Source organism: Limanda limanda, chromosome 8, assembly GCF_963576545.1.
Source record: "Limanda limanda chromosome 8, fLimLim1.1, whole genome shotgun sequence".
Lineage (NCBI taxonomy): Eukaryota > Metazoa > Chordata > Actinopteri > Pleuronectiformes > Pleuronectidae > Limanda > Limanda limanda.
Window position 1 is genome coordinate 9,027,361 of NC_083643.1, and position 16,882 is coordinate 9,044,242.

Consider the following 16,882-nt stretch of genomic DNA (forward strand, 5'->3'; position numbering starts at 1 on the left):
CACATTCACACAGTCTCTTCCCCTCTCCCCCTGATCGCTTTGCCCCGGCTCTGGACCTCCCCGGCTCTGGCATGACTCCATCATGCCCTTAGTCACCTCCCCGGCTCACCCCTCGCAGCCCCTCACGCACACATGCACACTTTCCCACACACAGTGCACATTTCACACATGCAGACGCTTTTTCTTCCCCCCCCCCAGAACTGGGGTCCCCCTTAAGCCTGAGGAAAATGGCCGTCACGGAACCCCGCTAACGGGAGGCCTCCCCTCAACCACAAACCAAGAGTAAGGAATGAGAGAGAGAGAGAGAGAGAGAGCAAACATATTACTGCTGCAATATTAGCTGATGGAGGGAGGGAGGGGGGGGAAAGGATGAGGGTAGAACGGGGGGGACCGCGATGTGAGCATCGACCCGCAGAACACTCTCCCACATGTGGAGTCAATTAGGAACAATCTTGTTTTCTACCCACCGCTGAAAAAGAAAGGAGGGTTTTCTGGGGCTCTGAATGCGAGTGTGTGTGTGTATGTGTGTGTGTAAGAGAGAGAGAATGAGAGAGGTAGGAAAGGGGAGTTGAGAGAGAGCATGTTTTTCCAAAAACCTGCCAGAGAAATAGGCCGGATATTCGGTTTTATATCAAGTCATTTTAAGAACAAAGAGCCTGACTCTCAGCATTTCTACTCGCTGTCCACCGACAAATGAGCACGACTTCAGAAAACCACAACGTGATTGCGACTAAAGAGCGAATGACACTCAAGGAAAAAAAAACAACAGTCCTCCTCCAGGGGCTCGATATGCATGGGTGATGCACACATGTCACAGATGTGTACGACAGTGTGTGTGCGTGTGTGTTGTTCTGCATCCTCGCACCTATCGTTGTCGTGTGCGTCTGGTGAGACAAAAGCATCACCAGTGACTCAGCTGGGAATTAGCGGTACACAAAATCACAGGCCACTTCCGTGGTGTCAGACAAGAGGAAGTCTCTCCCTTCAAAGATTCATGACCACTTCAATTATGTATCCTCTTTCAAATTGTCGTATTTAGACAATTTTCATTATTCATCCGTTTTGAAGATCGATGGCTCCCCGTCGGGGGGGGGGGGGGGGGCGGTGGGAGCATTACAGCGTAAACAAGCGTCTACACCTCTGTTGATTTATCTGGGTAGGATCAAAATGACAGGCGCAAAACAAAGGCCCCTTGCTTTGCACATTTGCATCAAAGGTGCATTAGGACTTGGTCTTGTTTTTGACATTTTGAAGGGAGGTTTGTTTGATTTTAAAAAGACTAACAGACTTCAAACATTGGCGAAACTCAGCAGGGAACGGTCCTTCCTGACCCAACGCTCACCTCCATCACAGGTGTGAAGGCAACAGCCACGAGTCCAGGCTGTGACGCCACCATCAGGAATGACTCTTCAAACACACAGACACAAAACACTCGCTAAGTGCACATGATTGCTCACATTCCATCGATGGCACGGAGAGGAGTGCTCTACCAGATGATAACCATATCTCAATATTTCCTGTAATAAGTCTGGCATGTAACCAAAGAAGACCTTTCACCCTCGGGCCTTGCAACAACCCAGACTGCTGCTTTCTCAAGAGGGCAGCCAGAGTGTGTGAACCACAGGGGAGAGAAACGCAAGGTAGCGCTGTGTGATTAGTGTGCGTCTACACACAGCAAGTGTGTGTGTGTGTGTGTGCATCACAGGCTTTATCATGAGAACAAGGGAAAGAAATGGCAGGTAGAGCAAGAGTAAAGGTTAATTTGTTTTTGTCCGTGTGCACACTGATCTGGATTTTTGTTGTGCGTCCATTCCTACCTGTATGTATGTGTGCTTTGAAAGTATCAAGTCACTTTCAAAGCACACCTGCCCCTCAGGGGACAGATCAACTAACCCAACGAACCCACCTCACAAAGCAGACCCCCCCCCCTTCAACACTACCCAAAAGCTGACACAAAACCTCAAGGTCATCAAACGTGTCCTGTCCCCCTTGGTCAAAAAAAAAGAGAAAGAAATAAAAATACATTGTCGGCTGGGTGTTTAGAGAGACTTATTGTGGAGAGGTCTCCACCTCCCACTGTGTACATGTTAGGAGTCAATGACATAATGCAACTCAAACAACACACTGGAAATAGGAGGTTACGTGTGTGCACGTGTGTGTGCGTGTGCGTGTGTGTGTGCTTACCAGCTGAATGTAAGCTACTTTATAGTCGGGCTGCTTCACCTTCTGGTTAAGGTGATTCCTCTTCTTGTTGGACCCTGTGAAACCCAAAGAACAGAATGTATCTCATTTGTTTGAAAACAGGAATAATGAAACAAAAGAAACTTCTGGTTTGTGAGGGAGCAGCCATGTGGGACAGAGTGATGATGATGATGATGATGACATTCAAGAATACGGTGAGAGGCGGGTTAGGCACCATGACGTTACACCATGAGAGGAGGAAATTTGTCATCTAGTAAAGACTCTGCTACACTTTTTCTCCTGAGGAGGCTTGCCCTTTAAAGTCTCTAGTTATTTTGGGTCTTGGCAGGAAAGGCTGCAAACGATCGAGCAGGATGGTCTCAGTGTTTTTGCAGGAATCTAATGAACTAACTCAAACTGAAAGGTATCGATTCACTGGATGACACAACGCAGACATTTCCAATTGATTCCTTTCTTTCTATGAACAGCTTTAATAAAATATATACCAACAATTAGTCGAGGCTTTTCTGCTGATCCGCAGACAATTGAATCAAATCATTTCGCTAATCAATTTGTCTTTTTTGAAAGTCAGTTTCCAGAAGTATAAAATTTAAGTATTTGCAAATTTACCTTGTTTTACATTTATCCTTAATTATATCATATATTTTATATAGTGATCATCATTATTTTCTGACGCTATGAAGACCAAATAAAATATCCACAATAGTTGCCAGATATGATAATAGGACCTTTTTGCCACATTGCCCAACTGAAGGTGACATCAGCAAAAATTATTAGAATCACATGTCTCATTCCTACCAACAGTTATTTGTTAATTTACTTTCATTTCCCTTCAGAACAGAGGAGACTTTGTGAGCCTGCTCTTGTTGACAATGGAAAGCAGGTTAACCTCTTTCCCAACTGGGGATGGTAATGATGACATCATCCTCTCTCCTGTCAGACCTCTCCCAGTCTGGGAGAGCGGGGTCTCGGGGAGATGCTGAGTGTGTGTGTGAGTACGTGTGAGGAAGCAGCTTCAGTTCAAATACAACAAAAACTAATGCTAACAAAACTTGTTTCAGGCAATCTTTATGCCAAAAGCTCCAGTTTTCATTGACGGATAATGACCAGAGCATCAAACAGTTCATGCTCCCGGACTCTAATCTCAATGAGACCCCGGTGGTCAAGTCAACAGGCCCTCTGAGTAACTGCCATTTCCATGGGAACGGTTTATGACATGAAAAACAAGGGAAACATTCCACTGTAATGAGTCATTTGTGTGTATTGTGCGTGTATGTGAGTATATGCTGGTGTGTGTGTGGTACATGTAGCTAGTAATCACTAGCCAAGCAGCCTACTGCGCAGGGAAAGCCCTGAGCAGGGTTGTAAACCCCCCCCCTGTGGCTAACTTGAGGCCCCTGTGTGGGTGGGAGACAGAGGTAACGAATTGTGTTTGCCTATGTGCGTTTGTGTGCGTTTGTCTTGCAATCGGAGTGTGGACAATTCCGGTTGGCAGCCATTGTTGGGGACATTTTGGCAGATCCTCACAACTTAAAAAGGGCCGTTTCAGAGTTAAGACTTGGGTTCAGGCTTATTCATAAGAAGAGTGATGTAAGGTGTGTGTGTGTGTGTTTTGTTTTGTACGTGTGTGTGTGTGTGTGTGTTTTGTACGTGTGTGTGTATAAGGAAATCCACAGGGAAGTGCTGCAACCTTTGAAACAGCAAGGTAAGACCCTGCGCTGGCCCCCCCCACCACAAAAAACACACACACACACACCTTGAAAAGGTACAACATGTGTTTCTCTTACTCCGTGTAGCCCTTTCCTAACACATACAGACACACAGACAGACCTTTCATAAAACAGTCGCAAACGCAAGCACAATTTCTCCTACTTTGAGATTGCGGTTTGGCAGCTGGCTATCACGTTACAAATCCCAGGCCGGAGGGGTAACCATGGCAACTCCTTCCAAAATACCCCTGCCGCCCATGGAGGGGAAAAAAGGGTCGTTTTGCGCCCCTCGCTCCTTCTCGGCCTGTTCCTGTCTTTATGTTGCCAATGAAGTGGAACTCCTGACGCAGACAGGGATACCTTCTCTGACGCAGCTGGGGATCACCGGGGGCCCGAGCCGCCCTTTCTTCTCCATGCCCCTCTAGAACGCTCAACGCTTTGCTTACACCCACTCTCCCGAGGGGCTTTCCTTTTCCACCTTTTAATGACACAACCCTAATAAACAGCCTTAATGGGTCTTCCACCGTGGAGGCTACGCTCAGATAGGCGCCTCTCTCCTCCTCCCTCCACGTCTCCTTCCCAGTCTCTCCTCCAGAGGTAGAGGGGGCTCCTCGTGGCCCTTCAGGCGCAGGATGGGGGGGGGGCATGTGGCTCCTCTTCTCAGCCCATCCCGTCGTGTCTCTCAAACTTCAAACCATCTATATGTCCTCTTGTTCTGTTCTTCGGTGAACTTGCAAATTCCTAGACTTGCACCGAGGCCTCAAATGAGTCCATGCAAACTTGAGTTGTTTCCTCCCCCATAAAAAGCCAAGAGTATTATTAAGTCAATGATATAACACTGTTCTTGGCTCTGTGGTCATCCCTAACGAGGGGGGAGGAGGGGGCGAGACTTTGGGGTTGGGATGGGTGTGAGAGGGGACGGGGCCATGAAGTTGTAAGTTTGTGAGTGAATAGTACGTGTTTGTGTGGAGGGAGTGTGGGGTGTCCTGGGACAGCTGGAGGCTGGAGTGCTGCAGCAGCAGATTGTCAGATAAGCAGCTGTGTTTGTTAGGGGGGGGGGAAGAGAGCCAGGCACGCTAACCAATACCGCAGCTAGCCGCTGGAAAGCACTCCCGCTGGTGCATGTCAATGGGACGACCGTCTATAGCGCTAGCTGGAATTGCTAATTGCTGCTACCCACCGCTGACACTCAGAATCAAATCAGATTTTATGCTTTCACAAACAAAATCATCTTCCTGAGAATTCCATACACTATAAACAGAATTATACTTTTATGAGGGCTATTTGGATGAAGATAACCTTTGGGTTTATATTGAAAATAACCATAATATGATGAGCACATTATTAAATATTTTGTTTGTTTGTTGAAACACCTTCCATTCACTTTCAATCTCAGCTAGCAATTGTGTATGAATAAAAGATAGGCCTTCTGTGTTAAGGTAACTCGCAGGATGGCTTAGCATAGAGTTCAACTTTGGCGAACTTTGACCTGCAATATTATATCACATTCAAAGACATCTTTGGTTACAAAAGGACCAGTTAAATGTCAGTTGTTAAGGGCTAGGTTAAAATTAGGGTTAGTCTAAGGTTAGGGTTAAATTAGTTAGGGTAAGGGTGCATATAAGAGACAGTCTTTGTAATGTCCCCAGAAATGACTAAAGTAAACGTGTGTTCCATTTTTCCACATAATTGACCACAGCTACAGTACAACTTTAGGATTTTAATTTGGATGAATGATTGTAGGTTGGTATTTCATAGTGTTTTCACCACTTCTCCAACGCCACACCCTCCTTCTCAACACTTTGGACTATGTCTTTACATAGATGTACAGTCATGGTGTGGGTAATGTTTTTCCATCACTAGCTTTCCTTGTCACAAGGCAGTGACTCAGTTAATGATGTCTGGATCATTAACAGCTTTTTTTTTTATTTGCACTGCCAATTCTCAGTGCACAAAATGTGATGTGACAAATGAAACACATTCAACAAAGATATTCTATCCACATCATAGTACAGACCTCGGCTGGGTTATTGTTTTCAACTTAAAACAAACCAAATTCAGTTTTAAACGCATGCGTGTGAATGTATTTATGCTTTGAAGTAACATCTAAAATGACATGAAGTACTCACTTTCTACTTTAACCATATTTATCCATCATCTAAACCTGCTTTACAATCAAAGACGACATTGCAATCTCACTTTCTACAACATTGGACCTTAAAATCAAATACCGTTGACCTTTTCAGAACTCAACACCACTTTGAACTGTAAATGGTTACATCAGCAACACACCGTTAACTTGCATTGAGTATCCATTGATTTTGAAATTGCCTAAGTGAACATCTTGCAACAACTTCTATGGACAACTGTCTCAGTACAACATAACTCTGATGGCTGGGTGGGCACAAAGCTCAAGTAAATCATTTGAGTGACTGCTATCTAAGGGATTTTCTCTCCACTGTCATGAAGATATTGCTCATTGTGGGAACAGTTCTCTGTATAATAGTGTCTCGAACTTATTGTGTTAACTGTGTTGAGGCTCCAGGCTGGGATTTGGCAGTGTACAATTAACTTGAAATGAATTGAAATTAACCCAATGGCGGAGTTTGTTCATTTGTTTTCACTTTCAACTGAATCTGTCCTGACAAATGTAGCAATAAAATATTTTCACGTACAAAATAGTTAGGAATAACTTTGTCAGCATGCCTATTGGTTACTTAGCAAGGTGGTGCAGTGATAAGCTCACAACCAGAAGACTCAGAGTCCTGGTGGATGTATGGGCTTTACATGTTCTCCCTGTGCCTGCATTGGGTTTTCTCTGGGCACTGGTTTCCTCCCACAGCACAAAGACATGCAGATTGTGGTTAGGTTGATTGGAGACTCTAAATCAACAGTAGGTGTGAGTGTGAATGACTGGTTGGTTCTCTCTGCATGTTGGCCCTTAGTCGTACTTTCATTGATGACTCAACGCTAATGTGAGTAAAAACAAGTGTTGGGTAACAAAAGTTGCATTCTCCATCTGTGATGCATGTGTCCAGCCTTTTGATTGTTTCAGATATCTGCTCTATTGCATTAAGGTCTTGTGGCAACTTCCAGTTTTTTTCCTGATGAAATCCGTTATTGTGAAGGCAGTGTGTTCGGGGTCATTGGTTTGTTGAAGTTCCTCCTGCTCAGTCTGGATTCATTTCTCAGTAAATTGTCAGACAAATTGTTCCTGTAGCCTTCTGAATTCATCCTGCTGCTGCCATCAGGAGTTACATCATCATTCAGGATTAGTGAGCCTGTGCCAGAAGCTAAGACCCAACTTCTACCATGCTTCCCAGATGAGCGTGTATATTTTGGATCACGACTGGATTCCTTTTTTTCCCACCACATTACTTTGGTAGGGGTTAACCTTTGTCTCATCGGTCCATAAAACTTTGTTCCAGAACGTTTGTGGCTGATCTCTGTACGTCTTTGCAAATTCCAATCTGCCCATTGGGGTCTTGAGGTATGGTCTCTACTTTTCTGATATCCAAGTTTCTTCGAACGGCGATAACTCCACAAGATCTTTGACTAGAGGCTGTATAATAGGATCCTGCCCGACTCACACTAAATACGTTCTACATCCAGCCCAGTGTAATATCAACCCTTACTTTGGCTTGAGAGCAAAATCATTTATTGTCCAGTAGTACCTACACTTTCAGAAAAAATTAAAATATTAAAATTGGATGCGTTATTGTGAACCATTCCAGGTTCTGTAGATGTTCCTTGATATCTGTAGTGCACAGTTATGAGAACACTCACCAAACTGTATCCTGGTGCGGACTACTCCCACAGGGACGTTATAGATCTTCTCAAGGTAGCTCTTTACATCACACTTGGTCATTCTGTCCAGAACAGACATAGAACACACAAACGGGGGAGAGAGAGAGAGAGAAGAACAGGGGTTATTCCAGTAATCTAGCATCAGTGTATGTGGAGTGGTTTGAATGTGTGTGAGTTGGCAATGGAGTGAGGGATACATGCTGGATCCCAGGCCATGAAATAAACCCATTCATGTAACTGACACCGACATAGAAATGATAGCCTACTTCCACACTGCATTCCCATAAACTCAGCAGTTATATTACCTACTGTAACAGACAGGACGCTCCCCTTTATGCCCATATTCAGCTTTTATTCTCTGGGCTATAAAGTGGGGAGAAGAAAAATGTGAGTGTCAGTGCTCATCCAATTAGCTGTCTGCATGTATCGATCGCACCCGGTGAAACTCTACACAGGAAGTGAGCCTGGCACCAACTGATCCGGTGGACCAGCCCAGCTGAAGTTAGCTCACAGGGCGGCATGTGAAACAGATTGCCCCGACCAGAGGAAGAAAGGCTTTTAACTGCTAATCAATCTAGCCAATTGGATTAGCTTGGTAGAAAGCACTTTCCAAATGCGTCTGACAAAGTGCTTAATAGCGACGTTGTGGTCTGACATGAGTGCCTCGGATATGGTGTGTTCTATCACCTCATATGTTTCTTTGATAGAACGGGATAATGTAACGTTGTCTGTTTTTCCAGAGGACATAGCAGAATATCTGGATCTTTTGTACAAATACAAGGGCAAAGCAAACATTTGCATGAGAGAATCCCATCTGTGCACACAAAGACTCTTTGTACCTGAGATGTGAGTGATGTCATATGTGTTTCCACGCAGTACAAACAATTGCCCTTTCCTCTATAATAGGCTCTTTTTTTGGCAAAGCGGACGCTGATTTAGACCGAGAACATTTTCATTTGACCAGCAAAGATGTAGAAAATCAAGAGAGGCAGACTCACATTTACAATACTCAAGTAACTATTTCCACCATTACACAGAGCAGGATAGTTTGATGTGGTGACTGTTGAGTATGACAGGCTTCTTCTACTAAATGCCAACTTTAGGCCGATGCCATTGTGAGAAGAGAGAACTAAGCACTCACTGAGCTCTCTCTCTCAGAGACGATAATGGTTGAGGACCACTGGGAGTGAGGGTCAGGGGGTTTCTTCATCACTGTGTTAAGAAAGGTGTAAACAAGCCTTTTAAGGTTTCTGTGGGCCCATTTGTCTTGCTTCACCCACCCGAGAGAGATGTATTTCCAAAGATGAAGCATGCAGATGTGTCTTTCTGCTCCATTTGCACCCACCTCCCCCCAAAACCCCTGTCTTGTGTGTGCCAGAGGGCAGTGAAGCGGAGCGCGGTGACCGGGGTACTTGAGATCAAGAGAGGAAGAAAGAGAGAGTGATTGCGCTGAGAGACGGGTTTTCCTAGAAAGCATTGGTGGGGAACTGGAAGAGAGGAAAGTGGCTCGGGGACTGTAAGGTCTCCTCTGGATCATTAGCAGAGGGAACACTGATCTGATTAATGAGAACATTTTAAATCCCTGCTGCCCTTACTACTCAAATTATGCAGCCACCACACACATAGAGGTAGGATGTATGAAATAAGATGAAGTCATTTCTGTTAATCAGCACTAGATGCACATACATGTGCTTAATTAATTGGGTGTTGGCTAGAGCGTAAAAAACAAATATATGAAAATGGAGAACAAACACCAACCAAATGCCATACAAATTATTAATAAATGTTATAATAAGATATTTGCATTATTAATGAATGTACCGGATATTAATATTATTACCGATCTATCAATCATCAAGTCCAAAAAACCTAACACAAAGAAATAGCCTCAATAGTTTCTCAGAGCCCATGATGTCACTTATAATTATTTCAAAAGCTTTGAATGACAGAAAAGCAACAGAAGAGGAAGCTGATATCAAATAATATTGGACAGATATGCTGAAAAAAAAATGAATGGCACGATTATTCAGTTATCAGAAATAGTTGCAGATTTTGGTTGAGGCTCTATTGGAAAACACCCCCACACATGAATAGTGTACAGTACATTTACAGGGGTAACATTAGACAGCTGTTTTCCCTCCAACCTGAGGAAATGCATGACTCCCATCTCAGCTACAAACTGGAATCCAGACTGAGAGGAAGCCTTGGGCTGAAAGCGGAGGAGAAAATGTCAAGTTAAGCGTGTACATAAACAAGACTAAACTTAGACAAAGGGCGCGGTGTCTCCAATAGTGATGCAGGCAGCATCTGATCATCATCCCAGTATAAACAACCATCTGACTCCACAAGCTAACCTTTCACACTTCTGCCTCTTAGGAAGACTGAAAACCTGTCTACAGCAACTGCCAGGGCTAAAGAAATCGTTCCTCGGCAACTGGTATATATTTATACGCAAACACACATGCTACAAAGATTCCTCGCCCAAGATGATGAAAGAACTCTAAACACAAACCTAGAAAGGCATCAGATGACGCAGGCGATGGATTAGTATCAATTATGGTTGGTTGTTGCCGAGCAAGTTTAATAACAGGCATGCTGGCATCATTGGCAGAAAACAATTTATAATGATATATTGTTCAGGGGGAGGCATACAAGGGAGATATAACACCTGAAGCTGATATCAAGTTGTCTGAAACAAACCCGTCTCTGAAGGGATACGGCACGGATGAGGAAATGGGGTGAACCTGATGCCCTTTGTTGAGCTCCTCTGTGACATAGTTGTGTTTGTGTGCGAACACTAGACGATAGAGCAAATTCATCATTTTGCAGATTAATTTTTACTCTTCCGTCAGCTGTCAAATGTACGCCTTCCTCTGCACTGGACTTATATGCTCCTGGAAGTCCCGCTCTCCAAAGTGGGCTAACCCAGCGCAAGCCAAGAAGATCATGAGTATCAGTTCCAGTAGTTTAAGGAGGTCCATTTACACCTGTGCTCCAAAAGCATACGAGAGAAGTAGGTGAAAGGGCTCAGTTGGAAAATTGCAAAGACGGGACAGAGGCAGCTTTGACAGCGCTCGACAATAAGGACAGTGAATGAATTCTGGAAGCTCAGAGACGACTGTATGCCACTTGTCTTTTAATGTGCTGGTGCTAAAAGAATGTCTGCCAGGTGAATGGGTGGTGCCTCTGTTGTACATAAAGGATGTCCTATATAGCCACCCACTCAATGATCTTTAACCACAAATGATACACAAACAATATGGACAGAAACACTAAGCAGATCAGGGGTTTTGGCTGTATAATGTCTGCAGGTGCCAAAAACCCTCTTTGTAATGTAAGAAAATAACATAAGTTTCCATTGTCCCCCTTCAAAAATGTGACTCAAAACTCACCTTTTAAAATCTGCATTTAATCTGCGATTTATTTAAGTAACATAATTGTTTTTAATGTAACATAACTGTCTTTTAACTAATATAATGTTACCTTGTTGTTACTGTCACTGTTTTTACCATGTTTAGTGCCTTTTAAAAGCACTATACAAATATAATCAATTATTTCATTAATATCATGTTATAATAATGGTGTTTCATTCTTATGTAATATCTGAATGCCATTCCACAGTCATTGGACATTTGCTTAAAAAGATCTACAGCAAAATATGGGGGTGCTGTTGTCATGTCTTCTTGCTTTAAGACGAGCATCACTTTGTATGCGGATGATTCAGTGACCATCGAGCTTCTTGTGGCTGCTATGAATCCTCCTTGGAAAGGCTGCTTGTTTTAGCAACTTGACTTGGCAAACCACTGGAAGGCTTTTAATGGGGCTGCTTGTTTGATAGAAACTGGGCTGCATGCACATTTGGGCTTTTTGTGGTGCCTTTTTGGTTGGCAGATCAACTTAAGTATTACAAGGAAAGGGGAAGGGGAGAGAATGCGGCCACACACTGTGTTTCCACTATATGCATTTTGCAGTGGCTGTCCACTGCTCTGTGGACCGCTTTTAATATCAATCGACAGATACAAGAAGTGCCTGGAAGAGGGCGAGACAGAGAGAGAAAGAAGATAGAGAAAGGTAGATTTGACGAACATTAAGTTGGATATATATTTGTATTATCTATTAATACTCAGTCCAACTGCCAGTGTACTATGCATATATATCACCCAGGTGCCTAGACTGCCCCATGGACACACAGCATACATTGATGCAGTGATGCAGCATTTACTGCAGTTTGGAAGAACCTCATTCCTTCAGCACCTCCTCTGAAACTATCTGGTCTCTTTTTCCTGTTTGTTGATTATCTTATGTGGACCTGATAACTCTTATTTAAACCTGACACAGATGTTAATTTGTCGATTTCTTTACAGAATAAGCTGTGTTAAATGCTCTTTCATCAGCAAATACTGCGAAATTATGTAAAGGTAAAGTCAACAATATTATGGCGACATACAGAGAGTACAAATGAATCAGCAAAGAGGAACACGCTTTGCAAACTGTGGTCTCGTAATACGTAAGGCTGCGTAATAAGCCTCTCAGACTTAATATTACGTGTCACCTTTATTAACACAATGCAGAATAAACATCCAAGGTACACAAAAAAAAATATGTACGTACTCATACGCACAACATCAAAGTGCATTGTGTCAGAGCGGCTTAGTGGCGAGAATGAAACAGGAGAGTTGTTTTCTGCACAGATGAAAGGCAAAAAAGAACGCCGCTCTTCATTGTCAGCCGGCCCCATTGTCAGGTTTGGGTCAAGATACGCACACTCATTACTTTAACCCTCCCATCTACACAGACAATACATGAACAGAAGTTGCTCAACACTAAGTATCAAGATCATAATAGCAGACTTTGTTTAGAGGGAAAGCCATTGAGGAACCTGAGACTTCGGGAGGGAAGAGACAGTTGAGAAGCTGAGAGTATAAGAGCAGCGTGTGAAGGATTAGATTATTGTTCAGGTTTTGGGTTTGACAAAAGAACAGAAACAGATCAAAGACCAGGTCACCAGCAGTCAGTAAACTGCTCACAGAGGGACGGGTCAGTAAAGAGCCGACAGTCGGTTACACTGCTCGAGTGGCTCGCTAAACGACTTCCTACGACATAAACTGAGGTTAATTAGCGTGAAAAATGACCCGGTTCCCAACTCGAGCCATGTGTTTATGACGAGGAACAGAAACGGAGTGATCATGACGTTGTTTGGTCCAACAGGTACTGTACAGTTGTTAAAATGCAAAGACGATGTGAGCAGCTGTGGAGCCGGGTGAGTGTGCTCAAGTCTGATTACAGTGAGAAACCGCAGCACGGTCTGGTTTCATAGTTATTAGACAGGAAAGTAGCATGAAATGTGACTGCGTAGTAGAGTGAACACAACGTCCAGTGTTGTATTATTTTCTTTGCGTGTGCGTGTGTGTGTGAGCACTGGCCTCATGCCATGCCAGGTGAGGCACAAGCGGTGCGTGTGGGTGTAAACCTAGAAATTTGATGATGTTCCTTCTGGAGCAGAGAGAAAATTCTAACACGGTACAAAAGGCTTGAGAACAATCAAAAAGACAAACAAATACTTCCCTCCAGCAGGTACAAAGTGAATTATGGGCGAACAGGGCCCAGGTGTCCCACACAACAAGTGCCAAAAAGGGATTGGCTCTGGATGCGTTGCAAAGTGTTTACGAAAAGCACAATAAACAGCAGCGCCCAGGGTTGAGAGGGAGGGAGAGGACAGAGAAAGACGTGTACAGATGATAGCAAGAAAAGGAGAAAGAAAAAAAAAAGAGAGAAGGAGAACAAGACACACAACCATGGCTATCTACTCCCAGGTGTCACGGAGATAAAGGCCACGTTGTGTTGTGGCCCTGAGAACGCCAACATTGCCACTTCTCATTAACAGCTGCTCGGCGCTACAACTTACCCACGCTCACGCCGCCTACCCTCAACAGTCATCACTGCAACAGCTTTCACTGCCGTACTGACTCAGACTCATCAATAAGCTGGGAGTGGGAGTGATAAGTGGTGTGTCTCACTGTCTCAGCGTCCATTCACTACATTGTGTGTTTGAGAAGTAAAACATAACAGTGTTTCAAGTGCACACTGAAGCCCCAGCAGCATATCAATCAGCCATGCACCTCTCCCAAGCATCAAAGACTGCAAGTAAAAAAAAGAACCTTACACACCCTTATAAACACACACGCACCCTGCACTTACCCACTTTTGTGCATACATACACAAAGACTCACACTATTCTAACAAACTGACTCACCCACACTGACGAGTGCATGCACGCGCACACACACACAATCACACACACACACACAATTACATAAGCACCCTAGGAGTTTGGCAGAGAAGAGGCAAGAATCAGAGTGGGAGGCCAGGCACCTGGATGAACAGATTATGGTCTAAACCCCACCAGAGACACATAGATGATCTGCCTCAAACTTCAATTTTTCTCCCCAGTGTGGGCTCTGGGCCTCACATCGCCTGAGGAGCACTACGAACCTCCGTGACCTTGGCTGGCGGAAGGTAGTCAAAAGCAGTTCATCACTACTAAGTGCTGACTGGGTCGGACCTCCTGTTGCGCTTTTTGACAGAATGTGCACCGTCTTGCATGCATTGTGTGCTTGAGTGTGTGTTACATACACACACACACACACACGTAAGTGTTGCAGAGCGATCAAAAGCATTGTGCTTTCACATTTCGTGGCTTGTCCGAGTGATTGATGATTCACATCTCACTCTGTTCCACCCCACCTGAACCTCGACTGCAGCGCCAAACAAAGCCACGGCTGACCTGACTTCACACCATGCTGCTTTTTTCTCAAGTCATTGTTGCAACCCAGCTCATTAAAGACAGCCATAAGTTTGTAAGAACTGTCTGTACTGTTGAGGACGGACCCTCAGAGGTCTGTTCTTGAGGCAGTCACGCCACCTGGTGGCCAACTCCAGGTGCACATTACACCTTACTGCACCTAAAATGTAAAAGACAGTTTGTTCCCTGTATAATAAAGCTGACTCATATTAAACTACAGTTACAATGGTAACAAACGACAATAAGTTAGAGGCAAAATATAATAGCAGCGCTATAATCAAAGTTACATCATATGTTATTGTTGGCCGTAGGACCACAAGAGAGAGAAAATAATACATAATTTGTTTACTGCCACTGTCAGTCTCCTCACTTGCCCTCTCTCGCCAAACGTGGGTAAACATGAGATTGTGCTTCAAGCAAGACCCTATAAACATGTGGTCATGGCGAAAATGATAACACTGGTGATGAGTTAACTACCTGATTGATCAAGAAGTGGATGATAGTAGATTAAGACGACTGTAAATCAACACTTACTCCATAGGGATGCGGAACTGGACAGTGTCAGGAGGCTGCTCTTTCCCCGGCCTCACCAGGGTCAGGAACCACTTGGGTCTGAAGATCCTCAGCTGGGGGTTGCCCAGCTGGTAGAGAGGGTACCTGAAAGGAGAGAGAGAGACTCTTATTATCTTCTAGAAATTAGTACATTAAGCATTAAGTACTCAAAAGGCACTTCTGGCAAGAATGAGTGTTAAAATATGTGAAATATATTTAAGTGTGTATTTACAGACGTCAGTATTCATGATTGAAAATCAACAACTACTATATATTATATCACCTCAATATTAACATTTATGTACCACTTCAGATTGTCCAAAACATTTCCTTGTTCTTTCATTCTCATATTCATACAGACGACATTGGTCTTCAAATATATAACAGGCTATCTACATTTAATTTCAAAAACACAATATTATAAAGTTAGAGGGGAAAGCAGCATTGAAGCCAGCAAGCGTTCTTTTTTATTACTGTCTTGAGCTTCTGTGTGATGGCACCACAGCAGAATGGGCACTTGATGAGTGTGTTTGAACACTCGGTGCAACTGACCAGGTGTAGTAAATCAAACGGGGTCAGCCCTATGTTCCCACATTTCTAAGGATTTTTTTTTCACTGACAATATTGAAAATTAGGCCCTATGTTCCCACAGCCCTATGTTCCCAGATTTATTTTGAGAAATTAGTCCCGATGTTCCCACAGCTCTATGTTCCCACATTTCTAGATTTTTCTGAAAATTAGGGTTAGGGTTAGGGTTAGGATCAGGGTTAGGGTTAGCGGTGTTGAGCTCAAGAGAGTTTAGGGTTAGGGTTACGGTTCACCAGCTACGGAATGGTGAACCCTTAACTACCAGGCAGGAGTAGAAATGTGGGAACTGTAGGAACATAGGGCCTAATTTTGTAATGAATATTAGAAATGTGGTATCATAGGGCTGTGGGAACATCGGGCTGTGAGAATATAGGCACGCTCCCAACCAAACAATCACACTAACAACTGCTGAGATATTTGATTTATAACCATAGATAATTACAATCAATTGGTAAGAACGCCATCCCAAATATTTTGTTTGCAAGGACAAATCTGTTAGAAGAAAATTGCACCAAGAGTTTCTTTCAAGGAATTTCGTTTGAAGGATTGGCCATTGTGTCTTTACAAAGTTATATTCATCTGTTCTAGAAAGGTATTTATATACAGTCTATGATTTACAGCCGTCATTGTGTTTCCTTTCACATTTGTTTTTATTAACAGAGGAGGAAAACCCTCTATTTAATTAAACAGACATGTGTGGACAAGGCACAGAGCAACTAGGTGACTCCTGGACAGAAAAGCAAATGCACAGGCCTCCCTGGACATACTTTCATGAAACAGAAATGAAGAACAACCAACCTACTTTCAGCTTTAAATCAATGCTAGCTTGTTTATGACCTGTCTGATGATCTCAGTGCTCCTCTACTAGCCCCAGCCAGACTTCACTGTAGTGATGCTGGAGTGTCCCCACATTTCATTCGATGAGTGCCATGTATTTGTTTACAGTACAATAAACATGTATTTTAATGAAACCCTGACTAATAACTGTTCTGATGCAGTAGGTGAGTGAAACTACAAAAACGTGACTTGCTTCGATGCCCACAGACGATTAAAAACCACACTGGTGTCATGGTAACGTGTGTAACTACTGTGCGTGCTGCGTGTTGTTTTTAGCATCACAAGCTAACGGTGGCTACACTGCTGTCGCGTCGCGTCCTTTACAATTCCACAGTAAACACACAAGCTGCAGCTCAACACTCGCTGACAAGTGTGCGAAGTAAAT

The 16,882-nt window shown here is 43.6% G+C and overlaps 1 protein-coding gene across 1 annotated transcript in view; it reads right to left on the reverse strand.

Annotated features, from left to right (window-relative positions):
* Positions 1-16,882, reverse strand: part of mrpl23 (mitochondrial ribosomal protein L23) — a 31,939-nt gene that overhangs the window by 14,812 nt on the left and 245 nt on the right. Inside the window, exons 2-4 of the mRNA XM_061076344.1 lie at positions 15,055-15,177; positions 7,698-7,780; positions 2,185-2,258 (exon numbers count right to left, since the gene is read on the reverse strand). Of these exons, the coding sequence (XP_060932327.1) occupies positions 2,185-2,258; positions 7,698-7,780; positions 15,055-15,177 (280 nt within the window). The remainder of the gene's footprint in view (positions 1-2,184; positions 2,259-7,697; positions 7,781-15,054; positions 15,178-16,882) is intronic.